We start from the raw sequence: 18,587 nt of genomic DNA, 5'->3' as shown, positions 1-18,587 counted from the left end.
AGCACAATGCCAGATAAGACCGGCCTCTAACTATCGGACGATTGGCCAAAATGAACCAGCCTCTAACTATCGGGTGGTTAACCAAAATGGGCAAAAATGGTGCGAACGGTGTAAAAAACCCACACACAATACCGTAGATGGTAAGGGGTCGGGAAACAGAAAATTGAGTGCTTACTCTCGCGCTCAAACAAAAATGCAGGGTGCTTGGACGGCATTTCCTCAGCCACAGCCGGCAGTGCCAGAGTGGACGTGGCAACCGCAGTAGATATTACGTTGCTAGACACCCAGGTGCGGCTGGTTGACTCTGCACTATGGGGTCCGTTGGGACACGGACTCAGTGCATTGTTAATAGGTCGCTCGTCGGTGTCGCATCGTGGGGTCTTTGTGGTACCAGGCCTGATTGACGCTGATTTTTGTGGAAATATAAAAATCATGGTTTACACATTGCACCCACCAGTGTCTATCCCAAAAGGGGAAAAAATTGCACAATTAATACCATTTGAGGCACAAGTGCCGTGCCAGGGCAGGCAGGAGCGGGGGTCGGGAAGTTTCGGTTCCACAGGACAGCCTGCAGTCCTTTTGGCAAAAGAAATTTCAAAAGGAAAGCCTACAGAGTCGATCCATCTAAGCCGTTGTAACAGACAAGCAATCAAATTAACTGCTATTTTAGACACCGGGGCGGATGTTACGGTTATTCCGACACATGCTTGGCCCCCAGATTGGCCATTAATTCAGGCACCAACCTCTATTATGGGGGTCGGTGTTTGTCAACAAACCTTAATCAGCCAGGATCTAATTCGTTGCACCCTCTCCGATGGGGGCACAGCAACTATAAAGCCTTATGTTTTAAATCTCCCTGTGGCATTAATAGGACGAGATATCTTGAGCCAGTTAAATACCAAATTGATTACATCACCTTTTTAGGTGCGGTCACTGAAGAGCAGCCCCCTATCCTAAAGTTAACCTGGCTGACAGAAAAGCCAGTCTGGATAGATCAGTGGCCGCTTAGAGACGAGCGGCTGCAGAAAGTACAGGAACTGGTGGACGAACAACTGCGGGCAGGACATATCGTTCCGTCCACCAGTCCCTGGAACACCCCCATGTTTACTATCCCCAAGAAGTCAGGAAAATGGAGATTATTACATGATTTAAGAGCAATCAATGCAGTTATGCAGGATATGGGTGCTCTGCAGCCAGGTTTACCTGCACCGACTATGATCCCGGAGAATTAGGAACTATTGATCATAGATTTAAAAGATTGTTTTTTCACTATCAAACTTCATCCAGAGGATTGTGAGAAATTTGCTTTTACGGTACCTTGCGTTAACAAACAAGCCCTGGCTAAGCGATATCATTGAGTAGTTTTGCCACAAGACATGAAAAGCTCTCCTACTATTTGTCAGACGTATGTGGCGTGGGCACTAACCCCTCTGCACAGACAATACCATGATTTATTGATTTATCATTATATGGACGACATCTTGTTTGCAGCAGAAACTTTACCAGATAATATTTTGACAAATATCACCACGGTGTTACAAAAAAGAGGATTAGTCATTGCTCCTGAAAAGGTTCAGAGACAAGCCCCCTGGAATTACCTAGGGTGGCAAATAACCAGCAGTTCAATTAGACCTCAAAAAATCAGTCTAACCAGCAAGGTAGAAACACTGACGGATGTTCAAAAATTAATGGGGGATATTCAGTGGATCCGACCTATTTGTGGAATTACTAATGATGACTTGGCACCCTTAATGCCACTGTTAGGACAGACAACAGATGCCGACACTGTTCGGCGGTTGTCCAACTTTCAAAAAGAAGCCTTACAGAAAATTGTAAACAAAATCGGTTCAGCGGTGGCCTCTCGAAGAGTCCACAATCTTCCGATTTTGTTTTTTATTCTCAATTCGGGCCCACAAAATATTCATCCATTTGGGATTATCGGCCAATTACCAGAAGGTCGGTTACGAATTCTAGAATGGATTTTTCTTTCATATCAGCCAAAAAAGACTATCTTAACACGACCGGAGCTATTTGCTCAACTGATTATGAAAGGTCGAAGTCGGGTTATTGATATTGCTGGTAGGGAGCCGGCCTCTATCACAATACCAATAGCCCAGGACTATTTAGCTTATTTACTAGGGAATTCGCTACCTCTGCAGGTAGCCCTTGCAGATTATCCAGGAAACCTCAACAGTTCTTTCCCCCGATCTCGGTTGTTACCTTTGTTAACATCCCAAACTTTTGAACAATCTCCAGTCAGATCTGAAACACCCGTAAAGGGATTAACTGTCTTTACAGATGCTGGGCGAAAATCTCGTCGTGCAGTTGCTACGTGGTATGTTGATGGTCAATGGCAACGCCATTTAATCGATGGAGAAACAGCTGATTCGCTGCAAACTTTAGAATTGAAAGCGGTGGTTTGGGCCCTTCTACACTGGTCCACTCAACCAATCAATATAGTTTCTGATTCCCTCTATGTTGTGGGAATAGTCCAACACATAGAACGATCTCTTATTCATACTGTTAAAAATTCTCTTTTGTTATCTATGTTATTACAATTACTCCACGCTGTCAATCAACGAACTATACCATACTTTATTACTCATATCAGAAGCCATCAGTTTTCCGAGGGCTTAGCCCGAGGAAATGATCAAGCAGATCAATTAGTCGCAGCACCCGCGTGGACCAGACCTGCCCCAAATTTGTTTGAGCAAGCGTGCAAATCCCATGACTTTTTTCATCAATCTGCCAAAGTATTAGCTCGCCAATTTCACTTATCTCTATCTGATGCACAGGGTATTGTGCAATCCTGCCCTGCCTGCCAGAAGTCAGGCCTAGGTTTGGGACTGGGAGTCAACTCTCGTGGCCTTTTGGCTTTACAATTGTGGCAAATGGATGTCACCCACGTCCCGGAGTTTGGTCGTTTAAAATATGTTCACGTTTCTATCGATACTTTTTCCCTAGCAGTCTGGGCAACTGTACAGACCGGCGAATCTGCAAGACATGTAATTCGCCATTTACACGTTGCTTTTGCAGCCCTGGGAGTGCCTTTAGCCATAAAAACAGACAACGGCCCTGCGTATACTTCCCGTACATTTGCTCATTTTTGTGCTTTATGGGGAATCCGCCACTCTACAGGGCTCCCTCATTCCCCCACAGGCCAAGCTATCATTGAACGCACTCATGCAGTTCTCAAATCACTCTTGCAAAAACAAAAAGGGGGAGCCCCTGTCCCTCCTGGTGACCGTGTAGCAAAAGCAAATTATGTAATGAATTTTTTGTGGCTTACAGGGGATCGTACAGAACCCATTGTTATCCATGGTAATGCCTTGTCGTCAGGCTGTATTAAGACGACAGGTGCCCGGGTCATGTACAAAGAACTAAGTTCGGGACTGTGGAAGGGACCAGTTGAAGTCATAATGACTGGGAGAGGATATGTTTGTGTTTCTACAGACGCTGGACCGATATGGGTTCCGAGCCGTTGGGTGAAACCGTATCGATCCGCGTTGGGATCTCACTAATGATCATCTCAGTCGCGCTGACAATGGATGAAGCACTCATCAATACAACAAAGCAGCAACAAAATATGTGGGTAACATGGGCTAATATAGAACCAATACCAGTGCCTTTTGTTTGTCAATGACATCCGTGACTGATCCTTTTCGTACCTGCTTGATTGGTATCTCTTCTCTAGAGCCGAAAAGATTTTTGGGATATCTAAACAATAACTCATTAGCTAATCCAACCATATTACGAAAGGAGGGAGAGAAGTTTAGTACTTCTGATGACTGGTGTCACGGAAATCACACGACCTGCCAGCAGCCCGAGGCTAACAAGCAGGTGTGGTGTGGAGGCTGTGTCAAAGGCAATATTGCCAACCGGACACAAGCCTGGATGTCTGTGTTATTAATTCAGCATTTAAATAAAACGTTACCATGGGATCCACAGGAATTGCAGCTAGCAGGATCCATAAATGGAACTAAAGATGGCTTATGCTTTGGCTTTAGCGCTAATATAATTGATACCCCGGTTAGAATGAGGTGTGTAAGCTCTAAAAGCGGGGTGCAATGCCAGACACTTGAGGCATAGACCGATGTATCTGGGTCGGGTATATATGGGATACGAGACGCCTCCAAGACCCGAGTATGGTGCGGGGGAGCTGTGGGGCTCGAAGAGTCTGGACAATATGAACTATTTACAAACATGTCATTAACATTGCCTAAGGGAATCTTTGTGATTTGTGGTGATTGTGCCTGGCAGGGCATCCCAAAAGCTCCACTTGGGGAACCATGCTATTTAGGAAGACTTAGTCTATTAGCACCCTCTGTGGAACTTTTCAAAAAGCAAAATAGAACTCAAACTAAACGAGAATTACATGCCTTGTCATCAACATGTGATGATTCAGTATCTCTTATAGGGAAGGCTGAAAATCTGCTTGCTAGCATATTTTGTCCTGGCTGTGCATCTGTAATTGCTAATGCAAATCTGCAAAAATTGACATGTTGGGCTACGAAACAAGTAAACCTCACCTCAGAAATCTTAACCAACCTAATGAAAGATGTTGATAGTAATCGTAAAGCTATTTTACAAAATCGCGTGGCTATAGATTTTCTTTTGTTAGCAAATGGACATAGTTGTAATGATTTTGATGAAATGTGTTGTTTTAATTTATCTGATCATTCGAAATTGATACATGCAAAAATCCAAGAGCTACGAGAGAATGTTGACAAGATTCGGATTGAGACCAGACTGGACGATTGGCTGAAGAACTTGGGAATTAGTGGGTGGTTAAAACCGCTGATATATAGCTTACTGCAATTATTATTAACCCTTGTAGTTCTTTTTTGTATTATTTGTGGAATCTTTGCTTGTGGGAAGAAGTTGATGGCAAAAACAATATCCAAAATCCGGTTAGTACAACAGTCGCCTACATCGGATGGCATCATCAATACATTCATGATGGAAAATGGACATGTATATGAGGACGAGGCATAAGTGCCTCTGCTCAAAAACAAAAAGGGGGATTTGTGGATAGGCCGGTAATGGAGGTGAGCAGAGGCCACAGATCAATGAGCAGAACTATTGCCTGAAGCAGAGCTTAGGCCTTTTGGCAACTATAGGGTTACTTAGCAAGAGCAGCTAAGGCTATGCATAAGGAAGTGTGAGCAGAAACTGCAAAGACTTAGCAAGAGCAGCTAGAGCTATGTATAAGGAACTAATGCTATGTATAAGGAACTAAAACTATGTGTAAAGAAGTAACAATTGTGTTGAAACTTTCCACTGAAAGAAAGAACAGGACGTGAAATTACAAAAAGCAGAAGGTTTTAAGGATGGCGACAGATATGCAATATTTAGCAAGTAAACCGCGATATTTAGCAAAGTAAGCATGTTAGACTTTTTGGGAGGACCAATGAAATCGTTGTATCCGGGTGTATGACGCTTAGCTAACAGAACAATGGAACTATATAGTCAGATGTATCGGCAATAAATTTTGGCAATCGCTTGATCACATTGGTCGTCTCAGCGTTGTCCGTGACTCCCGCGTCAACAGCGCCACCAATGGTGGATGAAGTGATTCACCAACTCTGGTTGAGAAAATATCTCTTCCTCCCTCCTCTCAGCTGTGGAGAAACTGGTCAGGTGATTTGACCAGAATAGATCCTACTCCCCACCTGTACAGACCCACATCTCAGCTATTAACAGTAAGCATCCTTCCACTCGAGAGGGAGGATATAGAAGGTACACTCCACAGGGTACCCTGTGGTTTTTCCTGCAGAACCATGGAGAGGACATGAGGAAGTCAAATGGAAATCCCACCTCGACCCTAGAGGAACAGGTACAAAGGGAAAACAACCAGAAATGGGGGTTCTTCCAGAAGAGTTGCTGCTCCAGTCTCCAGTGGGCGGTTTCCCAGACAGAGTGGAAGGGCTGATCTTACTCCTGATCCTATGGAAAGAGATTCTAATCCTTTTCTACAAGAAGTAAATGTAGAATCCTATGACCAGGACTAGAGGGCCCCTGCCTCCAGCCAGGTGGAGGAGAGGGACAACCAGGTTTACTGGACTGTGTGGATCAGATGGCCTGGCACTTCATAGCCACAGGAGCATAAGGCTCTAGTAGACACCAGTGCACAGTATACCCTAATGCCATCAAGATATCAAGAGGCAGAACCCATTTGTACTTCTGGAGTGAAAGGGAGATCCCAACAGCTGACTGTACTGGAGGCTGAAATCAGCCTGACTGGGAATGAGTGGGGAAAAGCACCTGGAAGCTCCATGCATCCTTGGCATAGACTACCTAGGAAGGGGGTATTTCAAGGACCCAAAAGGGTACTGGTGGGCTTTTGATATAGCTTCCTTGAAAATGGAGGAAATAAATCAGCTGTCTTCCTTGCTTGGTCTCTTGGAGGACCCTTCCATTCTGGGGTTGCTGAAGGTCAAAGAACAACTGGTGCCGATTGCTACCACAATGGTGCACCAGCAGCAATATTATAATAATAATAATAATTTTCATCCCTTTTTTACAAGAAGTAAATGGAGAATCCTATGACCATGGAATATCATGACCAGTATATAAACTGGGGGGAGTTACATGGAAGGGATTGATCGCTGTTTGGGTCAGGTTGGGTATCGGTCAGCAGGTGATGAGCAATTGTATCGTGCATCACTTGTTGGTTTTGGGGTTTTTTTTCTTTCTCAGGGGGTGGGATTTATTCCTTCCTCTTTCTCTCTATTTCCTATTATTATTATATTATTATTATTCTATTTTAATTTTATTTCAATTATTAAACTGTTCTTAATGTGTGTTTAGATTTTTTCTGGTTCTCCTTCCTATACCACTGGGGAGTGGGGTTAGCAAGCAAGGGGCTGTACTGTACTTATTTGCTGGCCGGGCTTGAACCACAACACTGGATCAGCAATCTTAAAGTCTGACATCTAGACTACAATTGTTGCCTAAGCTCTACAGACAGAAAAGACAGCCCAGTACCTCCAAAGGCTGATCCATCCTAATGTAACACAGTTTTCTAAGGCACATGGGAGAAACTGCCCACAGGTGCAATAATGAGATAAGGTATTAAATAGAAGAATGACAATCTAAAATCAGGTTATTAAACAGCTGCAGTGTGGTATGTATACCTCTCATTGTGCTTTGGAGTATACTGCATTTCTATTTCTTTATGAACGAACAGAAAATACTACAGGAGAAAAATATGCAGGATAAAGTTATGGCCTAATAGTCTAAAAACAACACAATTAAGTGGGAAGAGGAATACACAGAGAAAGGGTTAACAGAAAAGATGGTGGATCTCCACTGTCTTTATCTGGTAAATAAACATGGCTGCAACAGCAGCTGAGCTCATAAAATCGGTAGCAGTGAAGCACTTGCCTCTGGCCCTGATCTTGACTTTCTCTGTATTCAGGCACTCCCACAATCAATCAGCTGCAGGACTGGGAAGTAAGCTTCCCATTTTAACCTCATCAGTGATGCAGAAGATATCTTGTTGTTATTTCTCATTTCACTAGATCATGTTGTAGTGAGGTGGGGGTCGGTCTCTTCTCTCAAGTAACAACTAATAGGACAAGAGGTGATGGCCTCAAGCTGTGCCAGGGGAGGTTGAGATTGGATATTAGGAAAAAATTCTTCACAGAGAGGGTAATAAGGTATTGGAACAGACTTCCCAGCAGAGTGGTGGAATCACCATCCCTGGAAATGTTCAAAAACCATGTAGATGAGGCAGTCAATGATAAGGTTTAGTGATGCTCTTGGCAGTCCTTGGGTAATGGTTGGACTTGATGATCTTAAAGGTCTTTTCCAACCTAGTTGATTCTATGATTCTATGATCCTATGATCCTATGATCATTTCTTATTACATGCTGGTTGGTCTTCATGCTTTACCCTCTCATTTGCTTCACTTTTTTTATTTTTAAATTACATTTTGATAGCAATATTCTGAATACTAACACTGGTACCTGCTATGGCAAATACATGTTTTAAGATCTGCATATTTACAAAAAAGATTGAAGTAATAAAATACTGACAAAAAGACCCAAGTCAAGAAAAAAAAACAAAACAAAAAAACCAAACCCAAACTGATGCAATGAAATTATTATTTCAATGAACAGAATATAGCCTTGTCCTGGGTTCAGCTGTAGCAGTCATTTTTCTCCTTCTTAGTAGCTGGTGCAGTGCTGTGTTTTCGACTTTAGCCTGAGAACAACGCTGATAACACACCAATGTTTTTAGTTGTTGCTAAGTAATGTTTACTCCGACCAAGGACTTCCTCAGTCTCATGCTCTGCCAGGGAGGAGGGGCACAGGAAGCCGGAAGGAAGCAGAGACAGGACACCTGACCCAAACTACCCAAAGGGGTATTCCATACCACAACACGTCATGCCCAGTATATCAACTGGGGGGAGTTACCCGGAAGGCCCAGATCGCTGCTCAGGTTGGGCTGGGTATCGGTCGGCGGGTGGCGAGCAATTGTATCCTCTCCCCTTGTTATTTCCCTTATCATTATTATTATTGGTGGTAGCAGTAGTAGTTTTGTATGATACCTTAGTTACTGGACTGTTCTTATCTCAACCCGTGGGATTTACATTCTTTTGATTCTCCTCCCCATCCCTCTGGGAGCAGTGGGGGAAAAAGGGGGGGAGTGAGCGAGCAGCTGCATGGTTCTGAGTTACTGGCTGGGCTTAAACCACAACAAGCTTGTAGTTAGAATCAACAGACAACATATCCTATTAAAAATAGCTCATTGGGACAGGTTTTGCTAAACATATTATGACTGGAAATATCTATTATTTTTCCAGAGGCAGAATTCTTTCATAGATAAAAGCCTGAACTGACAGCTTGCACTGGAAGCCTCCAAAGCTGGGCAAGTTACAATCGAAATTACACACTTAATTCTGAATTACAATTGTAAAAAGATACCTGAATTTGACTCTTGCATATGAATGTTTCCAAATCTTCAATCTCAGTTTGACTATTTTTACTATCATGAGAAAGCTTTACTCACATAAGAACCAGAGAGCAGGATGTCAAGATAACACTTAAAATTCTCATTCAAATTTAAAGATCCCTGGCATTTACAGAGTCATACAGAAATCAGAAGCTTGCAGGATTATTATCATGGCCTGATTCTTCGAAGGTGCATGAAAAAGGGCATATTATTGTGCTGCACATATCTGTGTATGTATACCTTATCAGTGATATCTGTATCTCTGAAGATGATCCCTGATTTCCAAAATCAGGAAATCACATATTAGAAACTGTCAAACTTTATTCCGTAACCCCTGGCTCCTAGAGGAAGCAGTTGCATTTCAAAGGATATCAAGAAAACAAGTTCCAAAACCCACCCTATGAAAATTTAAACTAGATGCCCATGTCATTATTGAGGGCCCAGCCATGCAAATATATGTAAGCATAATTTCAAACCAGTAGGACTGCTCTCAGCAGTAGATTTAAGCACATGCATGGTCAAAGATTTGGCAGTGAATGAATATCTATCACCTAGTACATGGCTCAGACCGAGACACCATACAAGGCACATGAAGAATACATTCATTGATGACTAACCTGGACCATTTAGGTACTGTGTAAGTGAACAGTGCAATCGCACTATTATAGGCTCTGTGCGAATTACATCCCAAGCCACAGCAATCTCTTCCTAGTTCAAGATAAAAAGAAAACAACAGACACCATTAGCCATCATGAGGAACTGATGCATTTTGTCAGTCTACCTTAGGGTTTTATCAATACCATCCGTCCATTTCCTCAGTCGTGGAATATCTACTCTAACTTTAAATCGAGACTTAGGACAAACCATTGCCTGCTGATGCCCCAAAGAGCAGTGTTAGACTTCTTCCAGTTCTTGAGTATGTTCATTTAAACTGAGCACAAGTTTCTACACAACACTACATCTGCATTGCAGGCAGAGAGGTTCCCATCTATGAAGAGATACTGGTTCGAAGCTGAGAAGCAAAGGAGCAAATAAAGATGGAAAGGAAACTCATCCCATTACATAGAGCAAAGGAAACATTTGCTCCTTCTTAAGACTGATTAAAATAATTCATGGTATGATCAGATTTTCTTAAATTTTAGAAGAGCCTGAGTACTTATGTGCTGTGCTGACCTGAGAATATATCTGTGCAAAAGCTAATGATGACCCTAAAAGCACTAATTTTCATTCTGTATCTAGAGGACAGGAAGTTACTGCACAGATGAGAGGTGAGGAAGTGTGGAGTTAATGACAGCATAACTGTTATAGAAGCTATTATGACAGTTGACAGCACCACTGTTCTGTCTCCTTTGTCACTCAAGCCTCTCCCTAATCAACTGCAGATATTGAGAAGCACACAGGAAAGCTCCAACCAAGGTCGTCTTCCCTCCAGGACTCTATGAAGTGCTTTCACCTAACTAAAGTCTAGGATAGCAAAAAAAAAAAAGGTATTTCATTTATAACAGTTAAAACATTTACCATTCACAAAGCATGTTTGAAAGGAAATACATATGCAGTAAATAAAAGCCTACATAACATTTTAACAATGATGTGATCATAAAAGGAAAAGGAAACCTTTCCACTGAGTAGCAATCAATAATGTGACAGCCGCTTGTGAAGATCAAGCCTGTGAAAAAAGAACATCTCAGTGGTTGTCTAGAGAGTCTGATGTGTAGCAGAATTAAATGGGTATTAATGTTCATTATGTAATCCTGTGATTAGGTTACTTACATCAAGAAAGCTAACATCAATATGCAGATCAATATCTACATCATCAATGGCTCCATATTCCCTGAAAGGAAAGAATTACACTACATTAGAGCTCTTTAAGATACTCCTCAGCCCAGAAGTACTTATAACAGAGAAGATTTTATGAAGGATAATCTTGTCTGTAAAATCAGAATGGTGATAAAATATGCATTTACATAGATTTGATCAATATTCCCAGTGGGTGACTGTCTGCTGCACTGAAACCTTCTTTCAGTAGATCTTGCTTAAATAGGCTAAATCTTTTTTCTATTAATTCCCCCAAATTGTCTTTCCACTGCTGCTATGTATTTTTGTCTCATGTATTGCACAAATAAATTAAGAAAGCAATAATGGTCACATGCTGTGCCTATTTATGACAAAAGAAAACCCTAGTTAATTTTCAAAAATATTTTAGGTTAACAGCCAGCAACTTAAGGAGAGGCTTGAGATATATCATTGAAGACAAATACAACATAGCCTAGAGGGTGGCATATTATACCTGTGGTATTGCTTCATACATCCAGGAATTTGTTTGTCAAAACATAAAGACTGACCTGTAATGTGCTAAAGGCAATAATTACCTTATTTTATCTGTTATGTGTAGCATTGCTGAAATCTCCAAGGTGCAGATTTAACTTATGCTTATAGGTGTTTCATTGCCATCTGAAATCTTACATTTAAAATGTGACTTGTCTGCCTCTCATTTTCTGACTCCTTCTGATTGTCTTCCCCCAAAGTACTTAAAGACTTCTGAAAAATAGGGCTAGAAAATACTCATTCATATACCAAAATAAAAAGGTTTGCAGAGGACACCAAGCTGAATGGTACAGTTGCCATGCCTGAGGAACAGAATACCATCTAGAGGGACTTGGACAATATGGAGAAATGGGCCCATGTGAACCTCATGAGGTTCAACAAGGCCAAGTGCAAGGTCCTGCACCTGGGTCAGGGCAATCCTTGGTATCAATAAAGGGTAGGGGATGAAGGGATTGAGAGTACCCCAGAGGAGGACTTGGGGGTACTGGTGGATGAAAAGCTGGACATGGACCGACAATGTGCGCTCACAGCCTAGAAAGCCAACCATATTCTGGACTGCATCAAAAGAAAGATGGCCAGCAGGTCAAGGGAGGTGATTCTGCCCCTCTACTCTGCTCTGGTGAGACCCCCCTACCTGGAGTACCGTGTCCAGCTCTGGAGTCCTCAGTACATGAAAGATATGGACCTGTTGGAGAGGGTCCAGAGGAGGGCCACAAAAATGACAGAGGGATGGAGCACCTCTCCTATGAGGAAAGGCTGAAAGAGTTGGGGTTGTTTAGACTGGAGAAGAGGACTCCGGGGAGACCTTATTGAGGCCTTTCAATACTTAAAGGGGTCTTCTAAGAAAGATGGGGACATACTTTTTAACAGGGCCTGTTGCAACAGGACAAGGGGTAATGGTTTTAAACTAAAAGAGGGTAGATTCACACTAGATATAAGGAAGATATTTTTACATTAAGGGTGGTGAAACACTGGAACAGGTTGCCCAGAGAGGACCTTTAAAGGTCCCTTCCAACCCAAACTATTCTATGATTCTATGATTTCCTAAACGCATATACAACTATTGGGATTTTAATTCCCAAGGTCTTCAAAATGCAATGAATTTACACTTAATTTGAAAAAGTAGAGTACACCATAGTTGTAGATATGCTCTCTCAGACTAAAATAACAGAGCTTATTATTTAGAGGTTAATGGGAATTGTTACTTGGTATAAATGTAAGCCTAAGGTTATTCTCTGTATTTTATTACTTGGTTTGTATGACAACTTGGATATTTTCTTTGTAATACATCTTGCAGGTCTGTTCCATCTTGCCTACCTGTTATTTTTATGAAATTATTAAGATTACATAAATGGAAAATTAAGTTTAAAAATACCTGAAGCATATTAAAAATATAATACAGCTATGCCCTACAGCAGAATCATGCACACTCATATATGCCCAACAGAATTTTTGTGTCATTATTCTTTGCAATCCACCCCTGACTAAGGTTCCACCACTTCCCTTTGCAGGATACTTTAGTTTCCCACAGTTAGAAAGTTTTCCTAAAATCTAATCAAATTCTTGTTTGTTGCTAAGAAAGCTAATTTCTTATTTCTCTCTCATGATGAGAATAGTGAACATTCGATCACTCCTCCTATCTACAAACAGCTTTATTTTTTTAAGAGGCTCCGGCAGGGGAAACACCACGTTTGCAAGGCAGAGAGGAGCGGCCCTGGGACCTCCTGGGCCAATGGGGCTGCCCCGCCTGGGCTGGCATCTGGGCCGAGCGGTGTCCAGCACTGCCCGAAGGCAAGGCCCGGCTGTAGGCAGTTGTTGGGTCTCTCTCTGGTTTCTCTAGATCCCCCCAGTTGGGTTCGGGTTTGGCTTCTGCGCTTGGAACATGCGGGTGCAGCCCTGTTTGTGTCCAGTGGGTGCTTTCCCAGGAGGTTTGATTTAGATTAGACATTAGGAAGAAGTTCTTCCCTGTGAGGATGGTGAGACACTGGCACAGGTTGCCCAGAGAAGCTGGCGCTGCCCCATCCCTGGCAGTGTTCAAGGCCAGGTTGGATGGGGCTTTGAGCAACCTGGTCTACTGGAAGGTGTCCCTGCCTGTGGCAGGGGGTTGGAACTGGATGATCTTTAAGGTCCCTTACAGCCCAAACCAGTCTGTGATTCTATGTCCTCTCCTTCTGTCTTTTTTCCAGACTAGACAAATCCAAAATCTTTAATCTTTCCCTAAGGAAAACATTTACTAAATCTCTTATCATTCCTCTTGTTCACCTCTAGAGTAAAAGATGGGATATGACAGAAAAGAAGTTTAACAAGGGTTTAGAGTAATGCTGAATAATAATTTTCAACAAAATACAACAGCCTGATCAAATACTGACTGAAATGCAGAAGACAATGATGTATGAGAACAGGCTTCCAGGGCTCGTTCTCAGCATAGTCAGTTGCATCAGTACTCAACCACAAAAAGAAAAAGCCAAAAACCAGCATTATTGCTAGCCAGCATTGTTCCTTCCTTTTGCCAGAATAAACAAAAATCATCAGAAGAGACTTGTGTTTTGGCAGTGAGGGAAGGTCCACATGGAAGTCAATCTCCAAAATACTAAAGGTTTCACAATGGTCACTGACATACCTGAGAGATACTGCATTAGGTCCATAGATCTCTCTCACTGCTGTCAAATCAGCTTCCAGCTGTGGGTGCTTGTGAAGTTCTCCATCATAGCTAACCTACCAGAAAGAAAATATTCTAGTTCTTATTTATTTCATTATTGTCACCTAATCTAGGCTCTTGAAAGTTCTGCCTGCAAAATATGCTGCATAGATTCCTTAATGCCATACTCAGAAAGGACACTGTTGATAAACTGAAGCACTGAGGTGGTCTAGCTCTCCTAAGCAATGTGATTTGCAAAGCAGGCACTTCTGCATCGAAATTACAGAGGGTCCTACTCCTGTTTGTGGGAAGAGAAGCTGCAAAGGACTCATCCCTCTGTCCTGTCTTCTCCTGGAGTCTGTTCTGGGCCACTTGTGCATTTTAAAACTGGTAAGTAGGAGAAGAATCAGATCTCTCCAGTCATAGCATCCCAGCCCAACCGCTACAGGACAAAGGTTTGCTCCCACTTGCTGGTTGTCATGCTCTCATATATTTTTGACACAGAATGGCTTGGGCTTAACAAGAGAAGCATGAGACTGTACTATACCAAATGTCGCAGTGTCTAAGTTACATTTTCAATCTACTCGTTGGCTGTATTTGACTATTCTATCTACCAATGCAATTATATCAGATAAAAAAGAAAAATAATTAAAGAACACTTTCCCATTTTAAGTATTTTACCAGAGAAGGTGTAAAGAAATGTGTTTAGACATCATCCCCATTTTTTAAAACTCTGCATGGAAAGTGGAAACAGTTATGTTAGTGCTTACACTATAAATAAAAAAATTGTGAGCTGGTTTGGTTGGGCTGTATGAAGTCAAAATAATTAATATCCTCCTATCTTCTACAAGGACCAAAATACCTTTTTAGGTTTGTAACAATATATTGTAAGTCTATTACTACCTTCTCTTTAAGCAATATGTTCCTGATTGTGTGAGCCTAATTCTACTTCTTTCCACCAGTTATAATAATAATAATAATAATAATTCCACAAAAGTCGATGAACTCCCTAGATTTGGACAGATTCATAAATAAGAGTAGGATTTGGCTGGTACCTTTGACAAATTCAGAGAGCAAAGCACAAGAGTGCAATTTATCCCTTTAGACATATGTACATCCTTATGCTGAGAATTCTTGCTATTGCAGAATTGTATCTAACTGCAGTACTGTTTCTTCCATTTGTACATCCAAATCTGTAGGAGACCAGTGCTGTGACACTTTCAGCTCTGATACCTAGAGATGTACTTTTCAATTTCAATAGAATTAGAATATTAATCAGCTGATCACTTTATAGATGTAAAAATTAGCAAAGAATAATTTGATTAGACTTAGAATTCTTCCAATATAAGGCACAGAATTCATCAGCATAGCATGGGCATGTATTTATCAGAGATATCAATGATATTCATGACCAGAAGGGTATAAGCCAAGTATCCCTGCCTTGTTTGGGCAGGCATGTCAGAATAATTTCCCAAGTTGAAGAGCACAGGAAGAAAATTTTTATTATAATTCTTTTTTTCCACTTAAGGTAGGAGCAAACCAATCCTTTTTACATACTCATTACTCAAAGATGAATTCTTTAAAAATGCATTGATAGTTGCTGTCCCGCTTACCAAAGAGAGAGCAGCAATCATTTCACAAATCATAGCTGTGGCTCACCCATCACCTTTGTTGGTCCTAAACCACATCTTTTAAGCAGTATTCTGTATCAATAATAGTAAAATCCAAAATGAAAAGTTCTATGCAGAACATGGAACTGCTCAACATAATGCTTTCTCCAATCTATTTTCTGATGATAAGAGATTATGAACTCAAAAAGGAAACAAAGCAGTGTTCTAGCAAATTGTAAGATCACACTGGTGTTTTCCATCCCTGAATTAGCACCACAGACATGTTGATGTATGCAGAGGAGACTGCCAGAGTTTTGCATATCTGCAAGTACGTTCTGTAACTGAAGCACAAGAGAGGGAGAGAGAGTGCCAAAGGCAAGTAGTATTACTGTTTCAATCTCCTTATCTCTTTTGCAAAAGTAGAAGATAGAGACTCAGTGTAAGAATTAACAAAGTGTCTCAGAGAAAGTGAATATAAAAGCTAAAAAATCTGTAACTTTGCTGTGTCTGAAGGGTCTGTGTTTAGAAAGTCTCAGATTTAATCCGAAACATGATTCAGATTATTTTGTCCCACATAATGACCCACTGAAAACCAATAGAATTTAGGCTATTGAATCACTTAGCTACTTTAAAGTATTTATCCATTAAATCCTTAGGGAGGATTGCAAGCAGATGCCTAGGAAGCAGATATGAACATTTAATTTATGACCAAAAGGTCGTATCTTGTTTTCACTGCCCATCAAATACTATTTGCCATTTTCCATGGTCCTTGTTTCATCATCAGTTGCTCTCTTGTCTTTCCAGCTGTAACCACTTAAGAAATGTTAGAATTATCCCTGACCTCCACCTTTTCCAAGTGTATCGCACACAATTACACTAGCATCTATTCCCTCTAGTCACTAGAGTCAACATTTTTGTCCCCTTTCTCTGTGGGCATGGCATACACTTGTCTCAAATGAAGCAGCTTACCTTACTGGTTCCCCACATATACAGTCAACTATTTTGTTTTACCAATACACCCGGTGCTCACTTAATAACTTTTACAATCAATTTCTTTGAAAAAGGACTGTTCTTTTTATCTCTCAAGGGACTTCACTCATCTGATTTCCTATTTATTTCCTAAGTCCTCAATTTAAAAAAAAAAAAAAAAATCTTTAGAATTTTGTCTTTTTGACTGTGACATTTTGAATTAAAATTACATTTTTTCTCTATTGTTAAATATACTTTTTCTTTGGGTTTTTTTTCTTAGTTTGTTCTCCTTATTTTGCTTTTTGAGTATTCTACACTCAAGACATTCACAGTCATCTGATATTTTTATTGCTGATTTAATTGTAATTTTACTGGGTTTTTTTGCCAGTTATCATTCCTTCAATTAAATGTACTACCTTAAAAAAATAACAATGAAATATAATGTAGTTTCCACTTCAAATAAGGCAACTGAATTCTAACCAGTATTTCCTACTACACAGCTCTTTTACGCCTTGCAAAATGAATTACTGCTCTCTGTGTTCATATTGCATAGGCAGTGTTACTATTTATTCATTCATTTGGGCACTGGCAGGCATCCTTTACTAAATGTATTTACGCTGGTTCAAGAAGTAAGCACTCCCAGCCATTTGCTGCCTTTTCCTTCACCTTAAGGTTACTGCCCTTTCTGCAACATTGAAAAACGAAGCCAGTACACACAATTCATCACTACAGGGCAAAATCATATTTTTCCTTTCAAGCACATTAAAATAAGACAACAGTCTTTGCACTGAAGTATGTGTATACAGTCCTTCCCAGCACTCTGCAGGGCCATAGGAGTTGGCTAAAGGGAGGCATTTCCTGCAGTCACTTCTAAAGTGAACGTAAGTCATTGTCAGTTATTTTCTGACACTGAAAATACATCCTTTCAGTTCCAGTTTCAATATCACTTTTAATAGCTTTTTAGGGACATACATTTTTTAGAATAAAACACCTCAACATGTATTTTGTGTTCAAACCCCACCGTGCTGTTGGCTCTGCATGAGAGGAGGCTCAGTGATGTCCCGCTCAACAGCATCCCACGATCTCTGCACTGACCCAACCAGCTGGCACTGTTGGCACACTCCTTCAGCCTCGGCTCTGCACGCCCAGGACACGGATCGCTTCAGCGAAAGTGACAACTTTCATAAACAGCAACCATAATTCATTAAAATGTTCATTGAAATAAATAGTTCCTAATTACATAAGCGAGGAAGGATTCCTTTGGGGCAATAGACTAAAAAGATAAGAAAAATCTGAATAAAGAGACTAGCAGCGTGAAATGCTCTATTGACATTACAAAAGGAAGACATGAAGAGATTTTATTTCCCAATACATAAAAGAATGTAATAACTAATTCCACTGATTGAACAAGTAGTAAAGACAAAGAACAGTACATTAAAAATATGCAGCATTTTTCAAGGTAAATTTAACTGTAGAGCTCAGAAAAAGAATGGACTATTGCCTAGATCAAAATTGTTTTGTAATAACCTTTTTACCATTAAATTTCAGTGTGACTTTACAAAATGCAATCCTCCAGAAGGAACCAGATTTGGATCCAGTCTGACTTCCCATTTGTATCAATAATGGGATATGCTTTAAAGAGTGAATTTCTATTTCCTGGAAGTAAGCAACTGGCTTCTCTTTTCAAATGTCCTGAAGAGCACTTGGTTTTTCTATTCTACAGCTTTACAAATGTAAGCAAAGTAATCTTATTTTAAATTTGATATAATTATACAGTATAACATATTCAATACTTGTACTATAAAATACTATTTATATATTACACATGGCATTCTATTCTATGTTGAATAAACATAAGAAATTAATTATTATCATCAATTCATAATGGAATGAATCACAGAAGCTTTCAAATATTAATTTCTTGAAACTTGTGTAAAAATATCCTCTATTACCTGTCCTCCATAATAAAATTCCTCAGAATCATTATCTCCTTCAGAGTCTTCTTCAACTGTGCTGTTGTGCTGTGACTCCTTAATGCAAAAGGAAAGTTAATGATACAAGGGATATGTTTATCTTGCATTTATAGT

General features: G+C 40.6%; 1 protein-coding gene across 1 annotated transcript in view; it reads right to left on the bottom strand.

Moving 5' to 3' along the window:
• The window catches only part of LOC115619003 (protein mono-ADP-ribosyltransferase PARP8-like), a 100,742-nt gene that overhangs the window by 61,807 nt on the left and 20,348 nt on the right, over positions 1-18,587 (bottom strand). Inside the window, exons 4-7 of the mRNA XM_030511020.1 lie at positions 18,453-18,530; positions 13,904-13,998; positions 10,729-10,789; positions 9,576-9,666 (exon numbers count right to left, since the gene is read on the bottom strand). Coding sequence (XP_030366880.1) covers positions 9,576-9,666; positions 10,729-10,789; positions 13,904-13,998; positions 18,453-18,530 — 325 coding nt within the window. The remainder of the gene's footprint in view (positions 1-9,575; positions 9,667-10,728; positions 10,790-13,903; positions 13,999-18,452; positions 18,531-18,587) is intronic.

This window comes from Strigops habroptila, chromosome W (assembly GCF_004027225.2).
Source record: "Strigops habroptila isolate Jane chromosome W, bStrHab1.2.pri, whole genome shotgun sequence".
NCBI lineage: Eukaryota > Metazoa > Chordata > Aves > Psittaciformes > Psittacidae > Strigops > Strigops habroptila.
This window is presented reverse-complemented; position numbering and strand designations above follow the sequence as displayed.